This window comes from Danio aesculapii, chromosome 5 (genome assembly GCF_903798145.1).
Source record: "Danio aesculapii chromosome 5, fDanAes4.1, whole genome shotgun sequence".
In the NCBI taxonomy this organism is placed as follows: Eukaryota; Metazoa; Chordata; class Actinopteri; order Cypriniformes; family Danionidae; genus Danio; species Danio aesculapii.
Window position 1 is genome coordinate 24963965 of NC_079439.1, and position 21885 is coordinate 24985849.

The following is a 21885-nucleotide window of genomic DNA, read 5'->3' on the forward strand; positions in this document are numbered from 1 at the left end:
GCGCCACCGCATAAAGTTTCTTTTTGTGTAAATGCACATTTTCAATTTACAATAAGGAATAAAAAATACTTGAAAATAAATCAAAAGATCTATTTTTTGCTAAACATTTCACAACACTTCACGAAAATGTTACAGAAATACATTCTCCCAGGTACAATATAACATTTTTCACACTATACCTTTATAATCACTTAAAAGTTGAATTGACTTAATTTTAAAATAGAATTATGCAAAAGTATTGTAAAGAGATATGAACATGGTTTGATTAGTTTTACAATACTAAAATGTCTGCATGAACACTTTGCATATGCAGGACTTTTGCCAGCTCACCTGCGTAGTGGAAAGCAAATTGATAGTGGATATCAATAATAAAAATGTAATTATCACAAAATGCGTACTAAACTTTTATTAACAATGCCTTAAATGTTAAGTTTACAATACCTATAGTTTTGTTTTATTAGTTGTTTTGTATTATAGAACTTAATAATGAATGTTTATGAGTTCCTTCAAACATATGCTTTTAAATAATGATTCATGTTTTAATATGGAAATTATTCATAAAATCACTTTGCCTTTACAGTAATATTTATATTATATTATTTAATATTATTTTCCAAAGGTTTAGAAAAATATTGACATGACATTTCAACAAAGTGATAATTTCTGTGGATTTTCCTCAACCTGTCCAGTTTCACTATATGCTGTTTAATATGAAATAACATGACAAAAATAGCATGAGAAAGGAGTAGAAGTGTTTACCCACTCCTGACTCCTTTAACATGAACACTTTCAAGCCTAAGTTGAATCCCTTTGGACCAAGGAATACGACAGGCCCTGGCTATTTTCCCAGAAGAAGCCCCGATGAGGCCCAATCAAGCCCCGAATGTGACAGTGGAAGTGTAACTGGTCCTGGCATGCTCTAAGATACTGGCTTTGTGTCCCAATTGTGAAAATACAGCTACACTGTGGTTAAATGGACATTTGAATCAGGCATATGACACTGAAACAATTTTTTCTAAAACTGAATTCACATATACTCACATCATCTTCTAGAGACTGAATCAGGGTCTTGATTGGCTTGGAACAGCCACAAAAATCCTGGCAGGCCCTCATCAAGCACATGAAATGGGTTGTTTTCAGGTCTGTGGACAACAATTTCTGTAAATCTAGTAAAATGCCTGCAGGATTACAATTTCAATTTGAGCGTTTTGTTTGTAAATTACTAGCATACATTTCTCAAATAAGGCCACTTTATAAAATTCTTCACTATTAGACTAATTAGCGTTAAGTTTGACACAACAAAAATGCACTTAAACTGTCAAAGCACCTGTACATACTGTACATGCACATCAACTCATTCTTCCTTAACCATAGCAATTGCTTTCATACAACCACACTTTTTCATTCATACAAAATTGGCCTAAAAACACCAACATGTAACATTAAACAATACTAGTTTCCATTCTTATACAGGTAGTAAAATAATTGAAAAACTAACATTTATGTACATGTTCAGCTACATCTTATTAATTTTTTTATTTTTTATTTTTGGATTTTTAAAAATATATTTAATTATTATTGAATAAATAATTGTGTAATTATTAAGTAAATTGCTGTCTAAATGTGTTAAATTGCTGTCTAACGAGTGTCTAATTTTGTAATGTGTTAAAATTTAAAAGGGATGGTTCACACAAAAATTTATTTAGTGTATACAAAATATGCTCATCCTCTAATCTAAGTTTTTCTTCTGTTAAACTAAAAATGACTTATTTTGAAGGCACTAATTTTGATGTTTGTAACTAGAAATGTGAAAATTAACCAAAGTAAGATAAAAATAAGTGGCTAACGTCAACTGTATTGTAAAATATCATTTTAACAGAGGGAGGTCATTGGGAGTTGAACTATCTCTTTAAATTAACTGCAATACAGTAGTTTAAAAATTTGTTGAAATGCGCCCTCTCCTGGGCGGCCAATGCTGATGGCCCTCGTGCTGATACAGTATTTCCACTTCTTTATTATGCAGAGGCTAGTTTTTTTTTTTTGTAGTTCAAAGCATACAGTTCAGTTCGTGGCATTTTTATGGGCTAAATAGTTTTTCATTTGAAAACAGATAAATCTCTGAATTAAGAAATTATTTTTATTTCAGAGGTTAGGATTAATTCCTCAGACAATTGCATAAGTTGCAGTTTCACTTGATCACCTCTTGGAGTACCATTGCCTCAGTTTTAAAAACAATGGTCATCCATTCTCATATCTTGTTTCTGGCTTTTGAAGAAAAGCTCCAAGCCACGTCAACCCTGATTAAACTGTATATGCTAGGGAGATACAATAGCTTTAGCGCTTGATATCTATACCTATTTAAAGCTAAGAAAACAGTGATTAATATTTGAATAATATTTCACAAAAACAGAATACACAATTTGAGAAATTTTCTGAACGTTAAAAAAAGTTTCGTTTCAAGTTTTATACTAAAGGAATGGTCACATTTGGCTGATTTCTCTCAGATTAAGGGAGGGTCTAACTGAGAAAATGTAGTATGAATATCATCACTCAAGCTCATTTCTGAATGGAGGAATACGTCTCGCTACAACTGCCCCATGTTGCAACCATCCTCACTCTCCTCTATAGTAGATATCCCACATGGTAAAATACTACATTGTAAAATCTATAATGTTTTGGATTATACCATACTATAGGTGTATTATATGTATATATTACAGTATTTATAATGTGGTTAATGAATGCTATAAGATGCAGTGGTATGAACTCATAACTTTAATAAATATTGTAGTATACTTTAGATTTTACTACAGTAAACTGTGGTGTATTGTAGGATAATATCATAGCCTATAGTAGAAATCAAGTATTGGTATTACTATGGTATTTTTCATGTGGGTAACATGATGTTATAGAATATTCTCCTAAAAATAAAGGTGCCTTAAAGGACCAAAAAGACTTTCCCCAAAGAATCATTTTCATATTCAAGATATAAAACCCTGATGTTTAAGACTCTCATGGAAAATAATGGCAATAAAGAACATATATTTTCAACAGTGTATTTATGTTTCAAACTAGCAAGCCAAATGCTCTGTAACTGCCCACTAAATATTTGCAGTAGTTCCTGAGCACATTGTTTCTTTTTTCACAACTCATTCATCGGAGGAGAGCAAATGTTTGAATAACATTTGAGCAAATATAGATTTCTGTTTTTTGAAAATTCTGTAGCCTATACGCTTATCTTTTGTTAAATAAGACCTGCATAATCGGTCAACGTAACACCAGTGAGTAAATAATTGGTTGAACTCTAGGCGTGGCAGTTTTGTAATACAGTTTCACAACAGTAGACTCCAGATACTGTGTTATATTAGTGTTATTTCAGTTACTAATTAGTACTTGGTAAAATGACTAATAATATAGTAATTAGAACTTATTAATAGATACGTTTATGATTAATATCATAGTTTATGATTTAGTGATACGTTTTGTTGTTTTATAAAATGTCTATATACGTCTATTAAATTTGATGTTAGTTATTTTTAAGTACAATGTTTAAACAAAAATAGACAAATAGATGATTTGACTAGCTGGACATGTTTGAATACAATTTATTTTATTTTAAGAAAAAGGTTCAAGTTTGGTACACATGGTGCAAATATTTCAGTGCAAAATTTACAAATCCAACAGGTAATCTGAAATGGAGCATGAGACACTAGAAGTAAACCTCTAGCTTACAGTGTATTGAGTGAATGAAAATGTATTTAAATGCAAACTCAAACCAAGACATTGTATTTTTCCAATTTCAAGTATAACATTTTCCTAAATGTACCATATCTAAACTGACAAAAATACAATGACGGTTTAAGAAACCATTGCACATTCAGTCACAGTCTGACTGTCCGCATTTATCTATGAAGTGGTTTCATTTATTTATTTTTTGACAGAGGTAAATGAATTTTGATTTCATCTTAAATTACAACCCAAAATATAGTTGAAAACATTTAATAGTTCACGCTTACAAAAAGACAATTTTTATAATGTGTAGAAGATTTTGAATATTAATTGCTATTTGTTTCTTGCGTTAGAGTTGTTTAAATATGCACATTTATTTTTTTTTAGCAAAGCAAATAATAATTGTAAAATAAATATTTTATGAATGTCTGTATTTTGACAATATAATTACTTAATTTAAGATTGGCAGTGATAGCTTTAAATATCATTATATACTACTCATTCACGGCTCACATTATATACACAACATTATATTTTCACATTATATTATACACATGGCTCATCTGACTTATATTTGAAATTCGTCATGACACTGTTAATCATCATTTAGTACGGTTTTAGATGAATTCAGATATCAGACATTCAGTAATGTATGCAAGATTTAAATGTAAACAAACAATTAAAAAACACATCAATCATGATTCATTTGACCAGTTTGTGCCTCAAAATGAATAAGGTAATGCTTTTGTGAGAAACATGAACCTGCTGATGTGGATGTAAACATCCTGAAATATGCTACAAGTTTGGACGAACCTCTGCATTGTTTTTAGCCACATGAGAGAAGCGAATAATTTTTATTTGTCCTGCACTTATGTTGATGTCCCGCCACAGATACTCAGGTGACAGCAGCTTAGTGGGTTTGTTGTAAAGGAAGTACTTGTTCAAGTGAGACTCCTCATGCCATATCGCCTCAATGGAGTTTTCATGATCAGCGTTCAGCTGCTCGCGGCAGGTTTTGGTGAGACGATGGATTTCCTCTAATGTGCCACCAAATGCGGCAGCAGTGTAATAATAATCACCTTCCCCAGCTGGAATGAACGCTTTAGACTCCGGTCTTCGCTCATATGTGAACGAATCCCTTGGATAATCAAAGAACCAAGGGTGAATCACTCCTACCAGATTACCCAAAGTCTCTGATCCCCAGCGACCATAAAACTTAGTGTCCACGTCAAGACAGAATATATAGTTGGCCTCATGCATCAGTTCATTTGCTATTAGTTTTTCCAGTATCTCCATCCTGCCCATACTGATGTCCTGCCATCGGTCCAAACTTGGGACCTTTCTGACTGTCAAACGATGGTTTTCACCCATCTTTACTTCAGGAACTGCTTCAGGCTGATCCGTGAACAGGTAATAATGGACTCGAAATCCAACAAAGTAATGCTCCTCCGCTGACTCTAGAAGATCTTTGAGAAAACGCGTGTATCTGACGAAAGAATGAGAAGAATAGATATTAAAACAAACTCATTTTGTGTGTGCTTGTATGCATGTATACTACTGACCCATATACACTCTCTTATTAGGTCCACCTGTCCAAAGTGAGCATCAGAATGATCATTTAAGTGCCTTAGAATAGTCAAAAATACACTGTATGAGTCAAAATGATTTTTATTTTATTTTTATTTTAGACATTTAGTAAAAATATGCCTTGTTGTCGACGCCATTAGCCTAGTGGTAAAGAGCGCTGACATATAGCACTAAGGTGCTCACGGCGATCCGAGTTCGATTCCTGGCTTGAAGTTCTTTGCCGTTCTTTCCCCCCTCTCCCTGCTCCCCATGTATTCTTGTCTCACCTCCACTGTCCTATCAAATAAAGGTGAAAACCCCTAAAAATATGATAAAAAAAAAAGAAAAAAAAAAAGAAATATGCATTGTTAAGAATGTAATTTGGACATCTTTATAAGGCGATTTTCTCAGTATTTAAATTTTTTAAACCCTCAGATTTCAGACATTCAAATAGTTCCATCTCAGCCAGAGATGGCCAACAAACCATACATCCACAGAAAGCTTAAAGGCGCAGCATGCAAGTGACATCCAGTGGTTGAATTAGGTATTGCATTCCTGGATCAAAACAAACGCAAACATAAAACTGACAATGATCACCTCAGGCACCCGGATTGGCTAATTGGGAGGACCGGGAGAACTCCCGGTGGGCCGGTCCTTTTTTGGCCGCGAGGGCCGGTGTCCCTAGCTGCTTGACTCTCAGCAGTCACACTTTTTCATTTATTTATTTATTTTACCACAGCCTCACTCTTTTTATTCATTGTTTTACCGCAGCTCCGTTATTTTTATTTGTTTTCTTGCAGCTCCGTGCCGTAAGCAATTATAATGTTATTGGTTGGGGGTTGGGGAGTCGCGGAAGTGAAAGTGAACAGCAGATGGGGGAGGGGGGCGGTTGAGGAGAGGGATCGGTAAAGTGAGGTGCTGGATCAGATTTCAGGGGTACCGGATCCGGCGTGTTCTGACACAAATTAAGCCCTGAATGAATGGATATTACACCTGCTCAACGAAAATCAGATGATTCACTACATTAATAAATCTGACATAACTAGATCAGAAATCTAAAAAGGGGAGAACAAGAGTAATACTTTGGTTAAAAGGATTTAAGAATGTAAAACAGTGCAATATTTGTTTTATTCTTAATTCCACACATACTGTAATCACAGTGCCATTGTGGTCCAGTGGTCAGCATGTTGCGTTACGACGCCGTTGACCAGGGTTCGAATCTTACCCGAGTAGTGTTTTTTTATTTAGTTTTTAGTGTCAAGACATACTGTTTAGGTTACTATTACAAAGGACTGGATATCTATAAAGAAGTTTGCACAGAATATATTCAGATGTTGCAGAAAAAAAGGTCATTGTGATGTTTTAAAGAATAGTGTTGGAGATTTAGCTACCCTTTAATGTTCTCATATTTATGAAAAACATTTGAAGTTCTAAAGCAGCTGTTTCCTTGAAAAAGACGTGGTAGTGTTATTAGAAACTGAATTGGAAATGTTGTTATTTTAATATAGTCAGTCGTGAACTGAGGTGGACCGGTCTAAGGCTTGAAACTCCAGGGCTGAAAAGGAGTCCCACTCCAGCCCTGACCTCAGGTACACCTCATGTGCTTTATTCAGTGTTAAATGCTAATAATGTGAATTTAAATGCCATTTTACATGACATTTTTGCCATACTAGCAGCAGATAGTTCACCTCAGATTTTGAAAATAAAATAAACTGTTTCTAATTGAACTTTAGATCTGTGACTTGCATATCAGTGATCAGCATGTACATTTAGTATTGTATTAATTAGATTATAAAACATACCATTTCTCGAGTGAGTGCATATTCTGTGCTTCTGAATGCCTTTGTTTAAATTTCTGTCGTGTTTCGTCTGGTGCAAACAGTCAAATTCTTATTTCAGTCTTATCACTGAAAATCGTGAAATCGTGTTAACACGTAGCGTGTTGTTAGAACACAGGGTTACAAATGTAACCTGCTCACCTAATTTTTACGTTCGGAATATTTATATTATTTGCTAATAAATAACCTCATGTGGAACTCTGAATCTGCATCTCATTTTGGAGTCTGCTACTATCCACCGGAAGTCGCTTTTCGGTCACGTACGCATGCTTTGAGAGCCTTTCTGAAGGAATGAATGAAATATATGTGGTTTATCAACAAGACAACCCAGGCTGCTGACATAATTGGTTAAAGTGCCAGTGGGCGGGTTAAAAAGAACCAAAACAAAGACAGTGCTCCAGCACATAACAGATATTTTCAAAGGACAATAACTGACTTAAGCATTGTAAACAAGATAAATAAGAATGTTGACTTGGCATGTTTCTTAAATATCTGCAAACATATTATGGTATTTTTATGCTTTAGAAAAGTCAAAAACTTACATATAGCAGCTTTAATTATTCAGATTATGTATAAATCTCAATATCCGAAAATTGACACCTATGACTGGTTTTGTTATCCTTGGTCACAAATATCCAGCAGTTCTGGAGTACAAATGGATTGTTGAGACCAGAGGTCAGATCAGGAGAATAACCAGACTGGTTTGAGCTAATAGAAAAAAGCAACAGTAACTCAAAAATAACCACTTGTTACAACTGAGGTTAGAAGAAGAGTATTTCTGAACACACAACATGTCAAACCTTGAAGCAGATGAGCTTCATCAGTAGAAGAGCACAGAGGTGACACTCCTACACTCCTGACACTCCGGCTAAGAACAGGACACTAAGGCTACAATTCACATAGAATCACCAAATTTGGACCACATAACATCTTGATCAGAAGTGAACAGGGGAAATAAATCAAGACTTCCACAAAGTTATACTAAAAGAAATCGTACTAATAAGAAATGTTTCTTGAGCACCAAATCAGCATGTTAAAAAAAATCTGAAGGATCATGTGGCATTGAAGTGTTCAATTCATCTTTGCTAAATGAATTCCAAATAATATGAACTTAGAGATTTTAAGTACAGTGTGTAAATGCATTACTTTCCAAGGGCGAAGACTGTGGTCGCTACAGTGATGTTTTGCCGTTTGTAGATAGAGTCAATCAGTTTGGAGTCAAAGGTTCCCTTCCAAACAACTGGGGCCAGCCATGGTGTCACAGTAACAACATCCGTCCGACTGTATTAAAGACACACAAACATTCATTCCATTACAATCAAACAGTGGTACTGAGCAACAAAGCAAACAAATGTAGAAGTAAAATGGACTATTTTCAACAGTTTAAATTCTGATGTTATTGACCTTATTCTTCACGTATGAGTGGGTGCCGTTGTTGTGCCAAGAAACGCACCCCAGCTGCAAAATAAACCCCCTCATAGAATTTTCAGTCTACATAAAAATAAAAATAAATTAAAAATTCAAAGACCATAATTGATTAAAATGTAAAATGATTATTATTTTGATAGATAAAGCAAGGACAAGAAGTGAAATGCATTTTAAAATGCACTAGGTTGACAAATAAATGTAAAATTATAATATTGACTTTAGTGTAGCCTAAAATTAGGCTTTTTGGTGTGTTTTAAACAGACATTTAGGCTACATGGAGCACATATAATTGTTGTTGCCATTTTAAACTAAACCACACATTAAACAATTTACTTAATCGCAACGGTATTTTATTTAAAGTCAAACTATTTATTTATACATTCATTCATTTATTTATATATCTTCTGTGAGAGAAGGGTTCATTCATGAAACTCAAATCAGTCACTCATTACTGTCAGAACTGTATTATTAATTTTTTTTTTAAAATCAATTTCAGATAATAGATGCACATTTCAGAGGGGGTGCATTTTACAGAAGGGGTGCGCCTTCCGGCACAACACAGAATATTTTGGAATCTGGAATATCTTGAGACCTCTGTTCCCTTTCACTTCCACTGACTTCAGGCATTAAAAACAGCTTGTTATGCCACTTGATGTTGCAAACAGATATTTTCTTATTATATTATTCTACCTTTAATCAAGTCATGAACACACATTTTCTGCCATTTATAGTCCATTCTCCCATAGGCAACTGAATTAAAAGTTCTAAAACAAAATCACAAAAGAATGAACGGATCAAACCTTGCATCTGTGCCACATTCATAGCTATTGTAGAGGAATCTAGAAATGTTCACCTAGAGTATGACCTCATTACATCTGTATTACTGTGCCAATGTGTCTCAGTCTGTCTCAACCATTCTGCCATCCTAATAGCATTGCTTGGCTGACAAATTATATATTTTAATCAATATCAATATATATTTAAAAATTTTAAAAATAATTGCTATGAATAATGAATATCCATTTTAAAAAAAGCAATAAACCCTCTAAACAAGAGTTTCTCAACCATGTTCCTGGAGGACCACCAACACTGCATGTTTTGGATGTTTCCATTGTCTGTCACACACATTACAGGTCTTTCAGTATCTGCTAATAAGCTGATGATCTGAATCAGGCGTGTTTAGTTAAGGAGACATGGAAAATGTGCAGAGCTGATGGTCCTTCTCAAATGTTTTTGAGAACCCCTGCTTCAAACAATGGCTTCTTTGGGCATGGATTAACTGAGTACTCACCCAAAGTTGTCCATTTGTTGATTTCTGCAAACCAAAAACACAATTATGCAAAAATCAAACATATAATTCCACACAGACGTTTACATTCTTAGCTGTAATTTACATGTAAAAATCACCTGATCTGAAATCTGAAAATCAACACTGAAATCTAAGCCAAGATAGAAGAACTGTACAAAGATAACCAGAGCTTTATGATGTCAAGCACCTATTACAGCTTTCAGTGATGCGTGTCGGTGCCTGCTTTGATAACAATAACTTTACCAAATGTTTACAGAACAGGCAGAATCCAGCTTGCCTGTGGCTTTCTCTAGGCCTACATCTCTGTTTTATTATGTAATAGAAAACCTGAGGCCTTTTCAAGTCATGTAGCAAAGCATTCAAATCTGATGCCTATTAAATGTAAATCAGAGACTACAGCAGGGACAATAACTAAAATTGTTAAATTAGCACCTTTAAACATCCATTCACATAACAATAAGTCACTTCTAGTCAATGATATCATCAATACAAATTGCTTGGATTTTATGCTTGTATATGAAACTTGGATAGATGACAGTACTGCAGCAGTCCTCAGTGAATCAGCCCCTCCAAACTTTATTTTAAGTGTCTGCAGGCCGGAAGGAGAGGTGGAGGCATTGCTCCTCTGTTTGTAGTTTAAGAATGAGTCATTTGGTTTTACTAAAGGGTGCTCCACGATTATTGCTGATCATTATCTACAGGACTCAAAAACATTCTCTAGCTTCCATCAATAATAACCTCTGAATTGGACTGTTTTACTATTGCTGTGGAATTTAATATTTACACTGATAATCCAGAAATCAATGCTTTAAAATAATTATGACAAATTATGATCTGACTTAACACGTACAGGCTGGTCAATGTTTCGACCAACCAGAATCTTTATACCCATCTTAATACGTGTGATGTGGTCAGTGACTTTCTGTTATAATTATATGTTTCTGAGTATAACTGCTGTTGTACACAGAGTGGCTTACAAACTGTGTGTGAGGGTTGAAGCTGGCTTCTGCTGATAAAACTGCTAACTATTTTCTTCAGTAAAGTTCTTTATTTAATTGCATCTCTGACTCCTGGTATGCGTCCAACATTCTGGGTCCTTGTTTTTAACTGTTACTCCCTAACATATGACAGCGACAGTCTATAATGCTATAATGCGGAGTCTGACTTAATGTTTGTCTGCTTTAAAATACAGCTTTTTGTGCAAATAAAATTGGTTAAATACAAATTTGATGAGAAACTGAAGTATGAAGTGATATAAAAAAAAAACGTTGGTTGAATGTGATGTCAAAAAACATTTAGCTGGAAGTGATAAACTGCAAGCTTTAGATGTTTCCAGTGCATCTGGAAAGTATTCATAGCGCTTCACTTTTCCCACATTTTTTATGTTACAGCCTTATTCCAATATGGATTAAATTCATTTATTTCCTCAAAATTCTAGACACAATACCCCATAATGACAATGTGAAAAAAGATTTTTGGAAATTTTAGCCCATTCCTAATTAATTCCTATTTCTATTTAATTTTTTTCCCATTCCTCTTTGCAGTACCTCTCAAGCTCTATCAGGTTGGATGGAAAGTGACGATATACAGCCATTTTCAGATCTCTCCAAAGATGTTCAATAGGATTTAGGTATGGGCTCTGGGACTCAAGGACATTCACTGAGTTGTTGTGAAACCACTCCATTGATATTTTGGTCATTGTCCTGCTGGAAGATGAACCGTCACTCCAGTCTGAGGTCAAGAGCACTCTGAAGCAGGTTTTTATTCAGGATGTCTCTGTACATTGCTGCTTTCATCTTTCCCTCAATCCTGACTAGTCTTCCAGTTCCTGCTGCTGAAAAACATCCCCACAGCATGATGCTGCCACCACCATGCTTCACTGTAGGGACAGTATTAGCCTGGTGATGAGCGGTGCCTAGTTTTATCCAAATGTAACGCCTGGCATTCACTCCAAAGAGCTCAATTTTAGTCTCATCAGACCAGAGAATTTTGTTTCTTATGGTCTGAGAGTCCTTTAGATGCCTTTTGGCAAATTCCAGGCGGGTAGTGGCTTCCGTCTGGCCACTCTACCATACAGGCCTGGTTGGTGGATTGCTGCACAGATGGTTGTCCTTTTGTAAGGTTCTCCTCTCTCCACAGAAGAACGCAGGAGCTCGGACAAAGTGACCATCGGGTTATTGATCACCTCCCTGACTAAGGCCCTTCTCCCATGAACACTCCACTTAGATGGCCGGCCAGCTCTAGGAAGAGTCCTGGTGGTTCCAAACATCTTCCACTTACGGATAATGGAGGCCACTGTGCTCATTGGAACTTTCAGAGCAGCAGAAATTTTTCTGTAACCTTCCCTAGCCTTGTGACAGTCCCGTCCCAGAGGTCTACAGACAATTGCTTTGTCTTCATGCTTGGTTTGTGCTTTGACATGCACTATCAACCCTGGGACCTTATCTAGACAGGTGTATGCCTTTTCAAATCAATCAACTGAATTAACCACAGGTGAACTCCAATTAAGCTGCTAAAAAATCTTAAGAATGATCAGTGGAAACAGAATGTACCCAAGCTCAATTTAAAGCTTCATGGCAAAGGCTGTGAATACTTATGTCCATGAGATTTTTCATTTTTAACAAATTTGCAACAATTTAAAAAAAGATTTTTTCACATTGTCATTATGGGGTATTGCGTGTAGAATTGAGGAAATAAATGAATTTAATCAATTTTGGAATAAGGCTGTAACAAAAAAATGGGGGGAAATGTGGAAAAAGCACTATGAATACTTCTACATGCAAATTGTCACAGTTTGTAGCACCTTGAAGGATCTCAACAGCAGTGCAAAAATACTGAGCGCATGTGAAGAAAGATGAAAGTTGCAGTCCATTATAACATCTATAAAGACTGTATTCATGCTTTCAGTGTGGAACTAGCAATTGTTAGGCAACTTTCTATTCAAACCGTATAACTCACGCAACACTTAAACAAGTTAATTTCTCTCTGAAAGCATTTCTAATGAATGCTCATTTCTGCACTGATAAGATCAACATTTTCAGCAAGGCAATCAGCTTATCCAATCAGCAAAGATGTGCTGACATCACACAGGCTCAATTACTCAATCAAAATGTAAGAAATCAGACATTTTGTTTTTTTTTAATGCAATTGACAGTGAAATCTTAAAAGAGATCGTATGAACTTATGAAAAAAAAAAATCAACTTGCTGTCTTGACACACTCCCCAAAATGGACACGTTCTTCAAAATGGTGTTTAGAAATAGATATCCTAAAAAGGAGTAAATGTTTAACTTCTGAAACACTTCCAAACTCAAAAAAAATAAATAAATAAAATTGAAATCGCCCCGCAGAAAAACAAGCCGAAAAAAAATGCAGTTGGTAAACCCATCCTAAAAAAGCAACCTGGATAACACCATATTGAGCGAATACAGACTAACTTTGAATATTCCTTTCATTGACACAATCATTGAAAAAGTTGTTTGTAATTAAGTTAACAAGTTCTTAAGCTTAAAGGAATATTTAGACTGTTTTCAATCTGGTTTCCGGCCACATTTCAGTACAGTGAGTGCCCTCAAAGATAAATCAACAATATTTGCCTAAATACGGATACAGGAAAAATAACAAAGCTGGTATTGCTTGATCTCAGTGCTGCATTTGATATGCTGTGATTTGATATTGAGTGCTGCACTGTCGATCACAGCATACTACTTCTTAAGATGGAAAACTAGGTTCCTCAAATGGTCAGATATTAACTTGAAAGGAGAGGTTGCCAAGTCAGTATAGGTGACTAAAGGTCAAGCTGGACACCCATGAAAAGGCTCCACAAAGCTCAGTTCTGGCACCTCTCCAGTTTAAAACTTTTATGTGCCCACTGAGCCAAAAAATGAGAAAGAACCAAATCTCCTACCACAGCTATGTTAATGACACTCAGATCTACTTAGCCTTATTGCCGATTGACTACAGCGCTCTGCCAATGCATTGATAAAATAAATAGGTGGATGTGCCAAAACGTTCTTCAGTTAAACAAAGACAAAACTTAAGTCATTGCATTTGGAAACAAAGATGAATTTCATAATGTAAATGCGTAGCTTGACTCTAGGGGCCAACAACAACAACAAAAATCAAGTCAAGAATTGTGTGTAATTCTGGACTGAGATCTAATTTTCAGTTGTCATGTCAAAGCAGTAACTAAATCAGCATATTATCCTCTCATATTTATGGGACCCACTAATATCAATTACTGAAAATTATACCAATTACTGAAATCTTCCCATCAATAATTGAATTGTCCGCAAAATAAAATAATAATGCTCTGTCAACTCTAATTATTTAATGTAAATGTACAGAAAGGGCCAAAACTGCATGGAAATTTTCCAGTCAGGTTTTACTGTGCAAGACTCAATGAAGTTGTGGACGTAAATCCTACAAATCCACAATAGTAACCATGGCTGTGCAAATTTTCAACATTTATTTTCGATTCTGGCCTTCACAACGATTCTTAAAAAAATAAAAATAAAATAAAAAACAAAGAATTGGGAAAAATTGAGAAGAAAAATTGAGATTTAAATTAGGTCCCACCAATATCCATAGTAAATCGACGCCCTTGGAGGAAGGGTCAGCGTCAGTATTATGCGAGTGAGAATGCCTTTATGTGTGACCTAAAATCATGCAACACAAGGTAAGTAGCTAAAATGTGAAGATTAAGCTTAAGTGTTTTTGCAAAAAATGTTTCTTGCATGGCAGAATAGCAGGGGGTGTGGGAATTTTATAACATAAATATTACACACTTACAAGTGACATTAAGTTAGAGATGGACTAGTGTATAGCAATTAAAATCTATTTTTATTCTTTTATTAAAGAAAATGTATGTACATGTATATTTGTAGATGGAAACATGAATGTTGATATACAGTATCTGATAATAACCCTTAATTTGGTTAACATGCGACTAGGTTTTGCAAATATAACACATAATACATTAATTTTATCTAGGCAAAAATTTGTAACCAACAAATAATTTTACAAATATCATTGAAACAATGTACAGTATACAACATCTTGGCTGGATCACTGTTTAAGCACAGCTGATGCTGATGATTGTCAAGAGAAACTTTAAATATTGCATCATCTGGCTATTACAGGATATATACCTGTTTTATGTTAAAAGTTGAAAGATTATAAAGTTCAAGACAATCATGCCAATCATTAATTAGGCAATCTTACAGTACACAACCATTGGAAACATTAATTATTAACAAAGTTGGCCATTATGTGTGATGATGTTGTTGACTGTAAAAATTCTAAACAACATATTTTTGTTTGCTGTATGATGGAATAAATTGCTGTTTAAAAATGTGTATGTAGACCTTTCTGTCAAATGCTAAATTTTAAATTTGTGCACATTTACATAAATACAATAAATCTTTCTAAAAATATAATTTCCTGTGCCTGATTGCTTTGAAATAGCTTGAAATGCTTAGTCTAAGACCTTAAAAACACATGCAAATAATACATTTATTTGTAACCTAATGGATAATCTTTGCAATGACTCCACAAATCATGCGTGTTTTAAACTGTGGCTCAGTCAACTATATTCCTGATGAGATATTGAAGATTCTGAGATGCGACCATTGTGGATGTACACGTTGCGATATTGATGCTGAAACAATATACTGTGCAGCCCTTTTGGTGCTGAGAATATTATTGGGATATTTTTTTAAATTGTGCTGGACTAAAGCCTTTACAAAGTTACATTTTAGTAAAACACTGAACATTTCCACATAAACATGAAGTATGTATATAGATGGGCTTCTTACCTGAACCATATGGTGGTGCAGCCAAAGAAAATCAGCCTGAAAAAAAAACATATTAATCCCATAAGCTCAGAACATTTTGGAAATGCATATGGATGCTCACACTCTTTAAAAAATAAGGTGGAGTTATTATTTTTTTTTAAATGTGGGCATGTTGAATCTTCACACTTGTTTATCACCATGAGGTGCACAAACTAAATCTTATGAACGGCCTCTATATTCCTACATGGGGAAAGTATTAAATCCATGTCTTAATTAAATAGCATTAAATCTGACAACAAAAACCATCATAAATGATGCTTCAGGCTGGTCCGGCCAATCAAACAGCCAACTGGATCTTTCCACAAATCTTTCATTTCATCTTAGTATTGTGTGTTTAACTATAAAATATAAAAAAAGATTTATGAAAAGGCTCAACTTAATCCATAGCATTTCTACATCACTGAGTATGTTTACATGGACTCCAATAATACGATTTTAATACGATTAAGCCAATACTCTGATTGAGAGTCTACCATGTAAACAGCGATTTGATTAATTTAATCAGATTAATCGAACTAAACAGAAACCAAATTAAGACATGTGGAGTATGCTGATTTTAGTCGCATTATTAAAGCGAAGTACAGACATGCAAACACCTTAAACTATTATCGTTATCGCGAAATGCAGAGGTTTTTTTTTTCATACCGCGTGTGTAATCAAATTCCATTAAAACAACACTCTTCCAGCAGTTCACAATCGCATCCAATATCTCGTTTGTCACTGGGGGCATGCATGAAATGTTCCGGAATGAAAGTGAAAGTGCCAAACTGCAGTTACAGTAGACAAATAAAAAACGAAACACCAGAAATTACATGAAACTCCAGAGGAAATGTGGATAGCATGGTGACGCAATAACGTTAACAGAATTATGTGCTATAACATGTAAAACAGGATCATGACAGAAACATTCAAAAAGCAACTGCTGTCAAGACCTTGATCATATTATTATTGTCTTATTCAGATTAAGGCGATTACTGATGTCCATGCAAACGTAGTCACAGTAGCTCAGATAAATCAGGATATATGTTTATGCAATACAGGCGAGCAGACAAAGAAAAAGACATACTGACTAAAGCACTAAAAGCAAATCCAGCAGTAGAGTGTAGAAAAAATTACACTGAATTTAGTGTGTGTGAGTGAATGTGGCCAAGAATTCTAAAATTGGGTTTTAATAACTTTTTAAATACCATATAGAGTATAGTTGTAACTCATTTTACAAAAGGTTTAGTCGTTGAATGTAAATAGAAGTTCCTGCCAAAGACACTCACATATATAAAAGTCTTTTCAAATGGGTCTTGGGGATTATTACAAAACATTGAGCAAACAAACATCAGATTCATTGGTTCTCTGTGCAATCACTTCATTTTGGCTTCAACAATATAGCTTTCATTTGAAAGGGATTTAACCCACAGAACTGGTTTTATGGACTGTTGAAGGTTACAGCGCTTTGCAAAAACAAAATGCATTACTTTGAGTCAAAATTTAACTACAAAATATCTGTTCAGTCTTCTACCTCATGCAAACAGCTAAACGATTCAGCTATTACACGTATGAGTTGACAAACATCAGTGACAAACACCTGTAAATATCTTAATAAAACGTCAAATAAACATCTCTACTGCTTCTGTCTTGAATCTTACATTCTCTTAATATTCAAATATCAAAGTTTAAGTCTTTTAAGGTTTGTGAAAACCGTACATACCCAGTTAGTGTCAAGCCAGCAGTCACACCAAGAAGAAAGACATTTGAGCTCTGGCGGATTCGCATTATTGCCGTATCAGCTGGGCTGTTTGTCCGAATTCACTTGATAAATTGAACTGAAAAATGAGAGTGAAAATATCGGACATGGAAGAGCATGTTGTCATGCTGCAGATTTCAAAGTCAAATACAGTCTGGCGAGGGTGGGGCTTACATGAAGACAACCATGACAACTGGATGAAACGTACGTACACACTGTTGACAGCCAAAGACTAATATGTAGGCCTGTGTAAGCTTCGACACACCATTCAACCTGTTAAACAAACTGTACAACAAATGACCGGAATATTGCATAATGCATAAACTGGTTCTGCCTTGAATTGTTGGACTACAAATATATGCTTAATTTCCTTAAAAATATCAGCATTTCCTAAAATAGTATTTTAAATGACTGCAATTTACGAATAATAATCTGATTAGTTTGCTATTCAGTTATTTTATTGCTTTAGGGGATAAAAAGAGATTCCCCACCTTTTTCGTTGTAAAATAGGCTAAAATAGTTGTTTGGACGGCTAGGTTGTAGGTTTTCCACGTGGGTGCCTGACTGGATTTTGTGCTGTGATTTGTTTTAGGATCTGGTAATCCGTTCATTCTAGTTTTCTGTGTGTAATTATCATCTTTTGAATAACAGGTAATGTAGTTTTCCGATTGGCCGCTTTTTTCTTGATACAAAAATAGAAAGAGAGAGATTTAATACTACGGAAGGATTAGCTTGGCTGTTATGTGCGTAGCTTGGCTGTATATCGTTTGAATTATTATTTTACCACACATTCAAAAGGCTGGGATCATTCGAATGGCTGTGCTGAGATTAAACTTTTTTCAAAAATGGTTTAGAAACTTACAATGTTTTTGTGCTGCACGCTTCGGCCAAGAATAAGCAACATTCAGGATCCGAACAGTCAATTGTTCTCTCTGCTTGAGATGACGAGGAGCGTCTCGCTGCAATCTGCAATGGACCAAACCACCCACACCTAAGTGTGACGTCAGAACACACACCTGTGTTAAATACAATCAGTAGTTTGTTCTTTTAAGATCTTTTAAGACAAAAGACCCTTACAGTTTTTTTTATTTACTTCTTTATTGTAATGGCCAGATTTTATATTCATAAATGTAAATTTATACGTTTTATTGCATTTAAAATGAGGTAAAGCATTATACTGAGTCCATTATCTTCAAACAAATCAAAAGTCAATGCGAATTATACAAGCCTGTATATAATTTAATGTATTCCTGTGATATTGTTTATATCTCCCCCTAGCCTTTGCAATGTTCTTTACATTTGTTGTACTTGACTTGCATTGTATTTCTTGACGCCTATTTCATGGGAAGGACACATTTTTCCTGCCCACGAATTTACAGCTTAAGCATGCGTGCCCCGGGTTGATTAAAAATGGATATTATTTATTTATTTGTTTGTTTGTTTGTTTATTCAATACATTTATTCCCGTGTGAAATTCGTGAAATAAGAAATTACAAAAATAGAATAATTATATAAATTGTTTGTATTTGTTTCACTGTTCGGCTTAATTTTTGTTTCAATGTAACGTTTTGTATCTAAACTCCATGTTGTAATGAGGTCATCAGGACTTCAACACAGCAATTAAACCCCTTAAATATTACCATCCTCACAGGTGGAACGTTTTTCAGTATTTGTTTATTTATTTAATTATTTTTTATGTAATTTTTTTTTTTGTCTAAACCTGAACTGACTCATTTTCAAGTGTGAGTTAAAAAAGTGTTGTGAGAGCTAAAGGGTTAAAGATATAAATCATAAAGTCAAAACTGGTCTGTCTTGATATTTACCTATGGAATTTACATTTTGCCAAATGTTTAACGGCTCTCTAACAGCATACAATGTCTATTGTATGTGCAATGTCAGAAAACTATGATAGTAACTCTTTTTCGAGCGTATGCATATTATGTTCCTAGCATTTCATGTTGTTTAATCATGAAAAACTTAATGTGGCAACATTGTGCATTGTTTTGCCTACCGACTTTAGTGATTTCCCTGATTACTTCTTTGGATTACTGTATTCGACAGGTATTGCATGATTGTTTGTGTGGCCTGCCACTGATGCTCTGTGGTGTGATGCAAATTTCTCTCTATTTTGTTTGTTGCCTTGGTGAATAATGTTTTTCTTTTTTCTTTTCTTTTTTATTATGAATGCAGCAAGAACAAAGTACAAAACAATACAAATACAAAAATATTAAATTTGTGAATATGGTAATTTGTAAATATTATCAAACGATTAATAACATAAGCTTCCTTCTCTAATTTTTGTTACAGTTAAAAAATCCAAAAATAACATGCTGGTATTCTAAGAAATTTGGCAATAATTTGTGGTTTATGAATTTGGAGATCTTGTGCCATATTTTCTTTGAAAATTGACAATTCCACAAAATGCGACAGTTTCTTGACAAATAAAATGAACAGTTTTTGCGACCTCTTTAAATTAGTTTGTATTAAAAAAAAATTTAGGCAACGGCCAAACCTTCTTCCAATTTAAACCTCTGATAATTGTTCTTTGTTGGGCCTTTACTGTAATATTTTGTTAGGTAACATTTACAGTGCTCAGCATATATAAGTACACCTCTCACAAATCTCTCTTTTAAATTCATATTTTAATAGAAAGCTATACATTATTATATTTGTGCATATACATTAGATTAGTCAGTACTGAAGCCAAATCTGGAGCTTATCTAACAAAATAACTTACGATAACGGTCCAAAAACTAGTACACCCAAATTTATGTCATAGAAAAAAATTTACATACCAATTTTAAAAAGAGGAAAAATCAAGAGAAGAAAAATTTTGTTGAAATGTTGTAGGTTGCACTTTTTTTTTTTTTTTTGCTAAAATTTTCTTGACTTTAATTATATTATCTTTTGATTTCAAAATATGTTTAATAAATCTGTTTCGTTTAAATGAACCAAAATACATTGCCTATATTAATTGAGAATGGATAAAAATATTCATTTTCAAAATGGGGTGTACTGTACTCAGTTATGCTCAGCATTGTGTTTTATTCATTTATTTTGCAAAAAATATATAATAAATTATAAATACATATTATGAAAACAAAAATGATCATTTAACAAATTTACAATACTGTGAGAAGGAAAAAAGTATTTTATTGTGTGCATTATGCTATTTTAATATTCGTTCTTCATTCTTACAATTTGTGTTGGTGACATTGAGCACAATTTAATGTAGACCATAGTATATAGGATGAACATGCATTAATTATTTAGTCTTTCCTCACTTTTATTATTTTTGATTCAAAATAAATTTTTTATTATCATCCATTTGTGATAGTTGCTATAGTCACAAATGCTTAAGCCCAATCATACTACCAGTGACACGCAGCAACAAAGTGACCATTCGAACAGAGAGCTGTAATTAGATCCCAAAACTGTCCTAATGGCCTACATTTACATGGAGATGCATACATGGAGATAGGGATCCTGGGACAGGGAGTTCAGTGACATGTTCTTCTGACATCACACATATATGCTCTTTTTGAACCTGTAAGTTAAAAAAGGGCAAATAGTCTTTAAAATAATTACACACACTCACCGCCACTTTATTAGGTACACCTTACAGACTTCAGAACTGCCTTCATCCTTCGTGGCATACTGTAGATTCAACAAGGCACTGGAAATATTCCTCAGATATTTTGGTCCATATTGACATGCTAGCATCATGCAGTTGCTGCAGATTTGTCAGCTGCACATCCATGATGCGAATCTCCCATTCTACCCCATCCCAAAGGAGCTCTATTGGATTGAGATCTGGTGGCTGTGGAGTTCACTCATTGTCATGTTCAAGAAACAAGTCTGTGACGATTTACGCTTTATGATACGCTTTATGATACCATTGCACCACCACAACCACCAGCCTGAACTTTTCATAGAAGGCATGAAGGATCCATGCTTTCATATTGTTGTCGTCAAATTCTGACCCTACCATTCGAATGTCACAGCAGAAATCGAGACTCATGTGAATTGTAGCCTCAGTTTCCTGTTGTTAGCTGACAGGAGCACCACCCGGTGTGGTCTTCTGCTGCTGTAGCTTATCTGCCTCAAGGTTGGACGTGTTGTGCGTTCAGAGATGCTCATGCATACCTCGGTTGTAACGAGTGGTTATTTGAGTTACTGTTGCCTTTCTATCAGCTTGAACCAGTCTGGCCATTCTCCTCTGACCTCTGGCATCAACAAGGCATTTGCACCCACAGAACCGATAGTATCTGGATGCAGCCTTTATGATGCAAGCTGAGATCGCATCACTCAGCTATGCAATGTCAGACACAATGCACTCAATGGAGTGAGTGACGTCACTGTGACGAGTATGGTTAGGTGAGCGCATTAAAAAGCATTGGATGCAGCTCAGATTGTACTGCAC

At 34.7% G+C, this 21885-nt stretch overlaps 1 protein-coding gene across 1 annotated transcript; it reads right to left on the reverse strand.

The window, feature by feature from the left end:
- Positions 1-4199: 4199 nt before the first annotated feature.
- gbgt1l1 (globoside alpha-1,3-N-acetylgalactosaminyltransferase 1, like 1) lies at positions 4200-17589 on the reverse strand. The gene is made up of 5 exons (XM_056457690.1): positions 17427-17589; positions 15686-15721; positions 9853-9876; positions 8280-8414; positions 4200-5215 (listed from the first exon to the last, which is right to left on the reverse strand). The coding sequence occupies exons 1-5, from the start codon at positions 17489-17491 to the stop codon at positions 4525-4527; spliced, it is 951 nt and encodes a 316-aa protein (XP_056313665.1). The 5' UTR covers positions 17492-17589; the 3' UTR covers positions 4200-4524.
- Between the last annotated feature and the right edge of the window lie 4296 nt (positions 17590-21885).

What these genes read in the sequence shown, in the direction of transcription:
- gbgt1l1 (XM_056457690.1), bottom strand. Translation starts at nt 17,491, where the DNA reads ATGCGAATCCGCCAGAGCTCAAATGTCTTTCTTCTTGGTGTGACTGCT. An exon ending in GCTGGCTTGACACTAACTGG is followed by an intron (nt 15,722 to 17,426) that starts GTATGTACGGTT and finishes TTTTTTTTTCAG; the next exon opens with GCTGATTTTCTTTGGCTGCA. An exon ending in ACAGTCTTCGCCCTTGGAAA is followed by an intron (nt 5,216 to 8,279) that starts GTAATGCATTTA and finishes TTCTTTCGTCAG; the next exon opens with ATACACGCGTTTTCTCAAAG.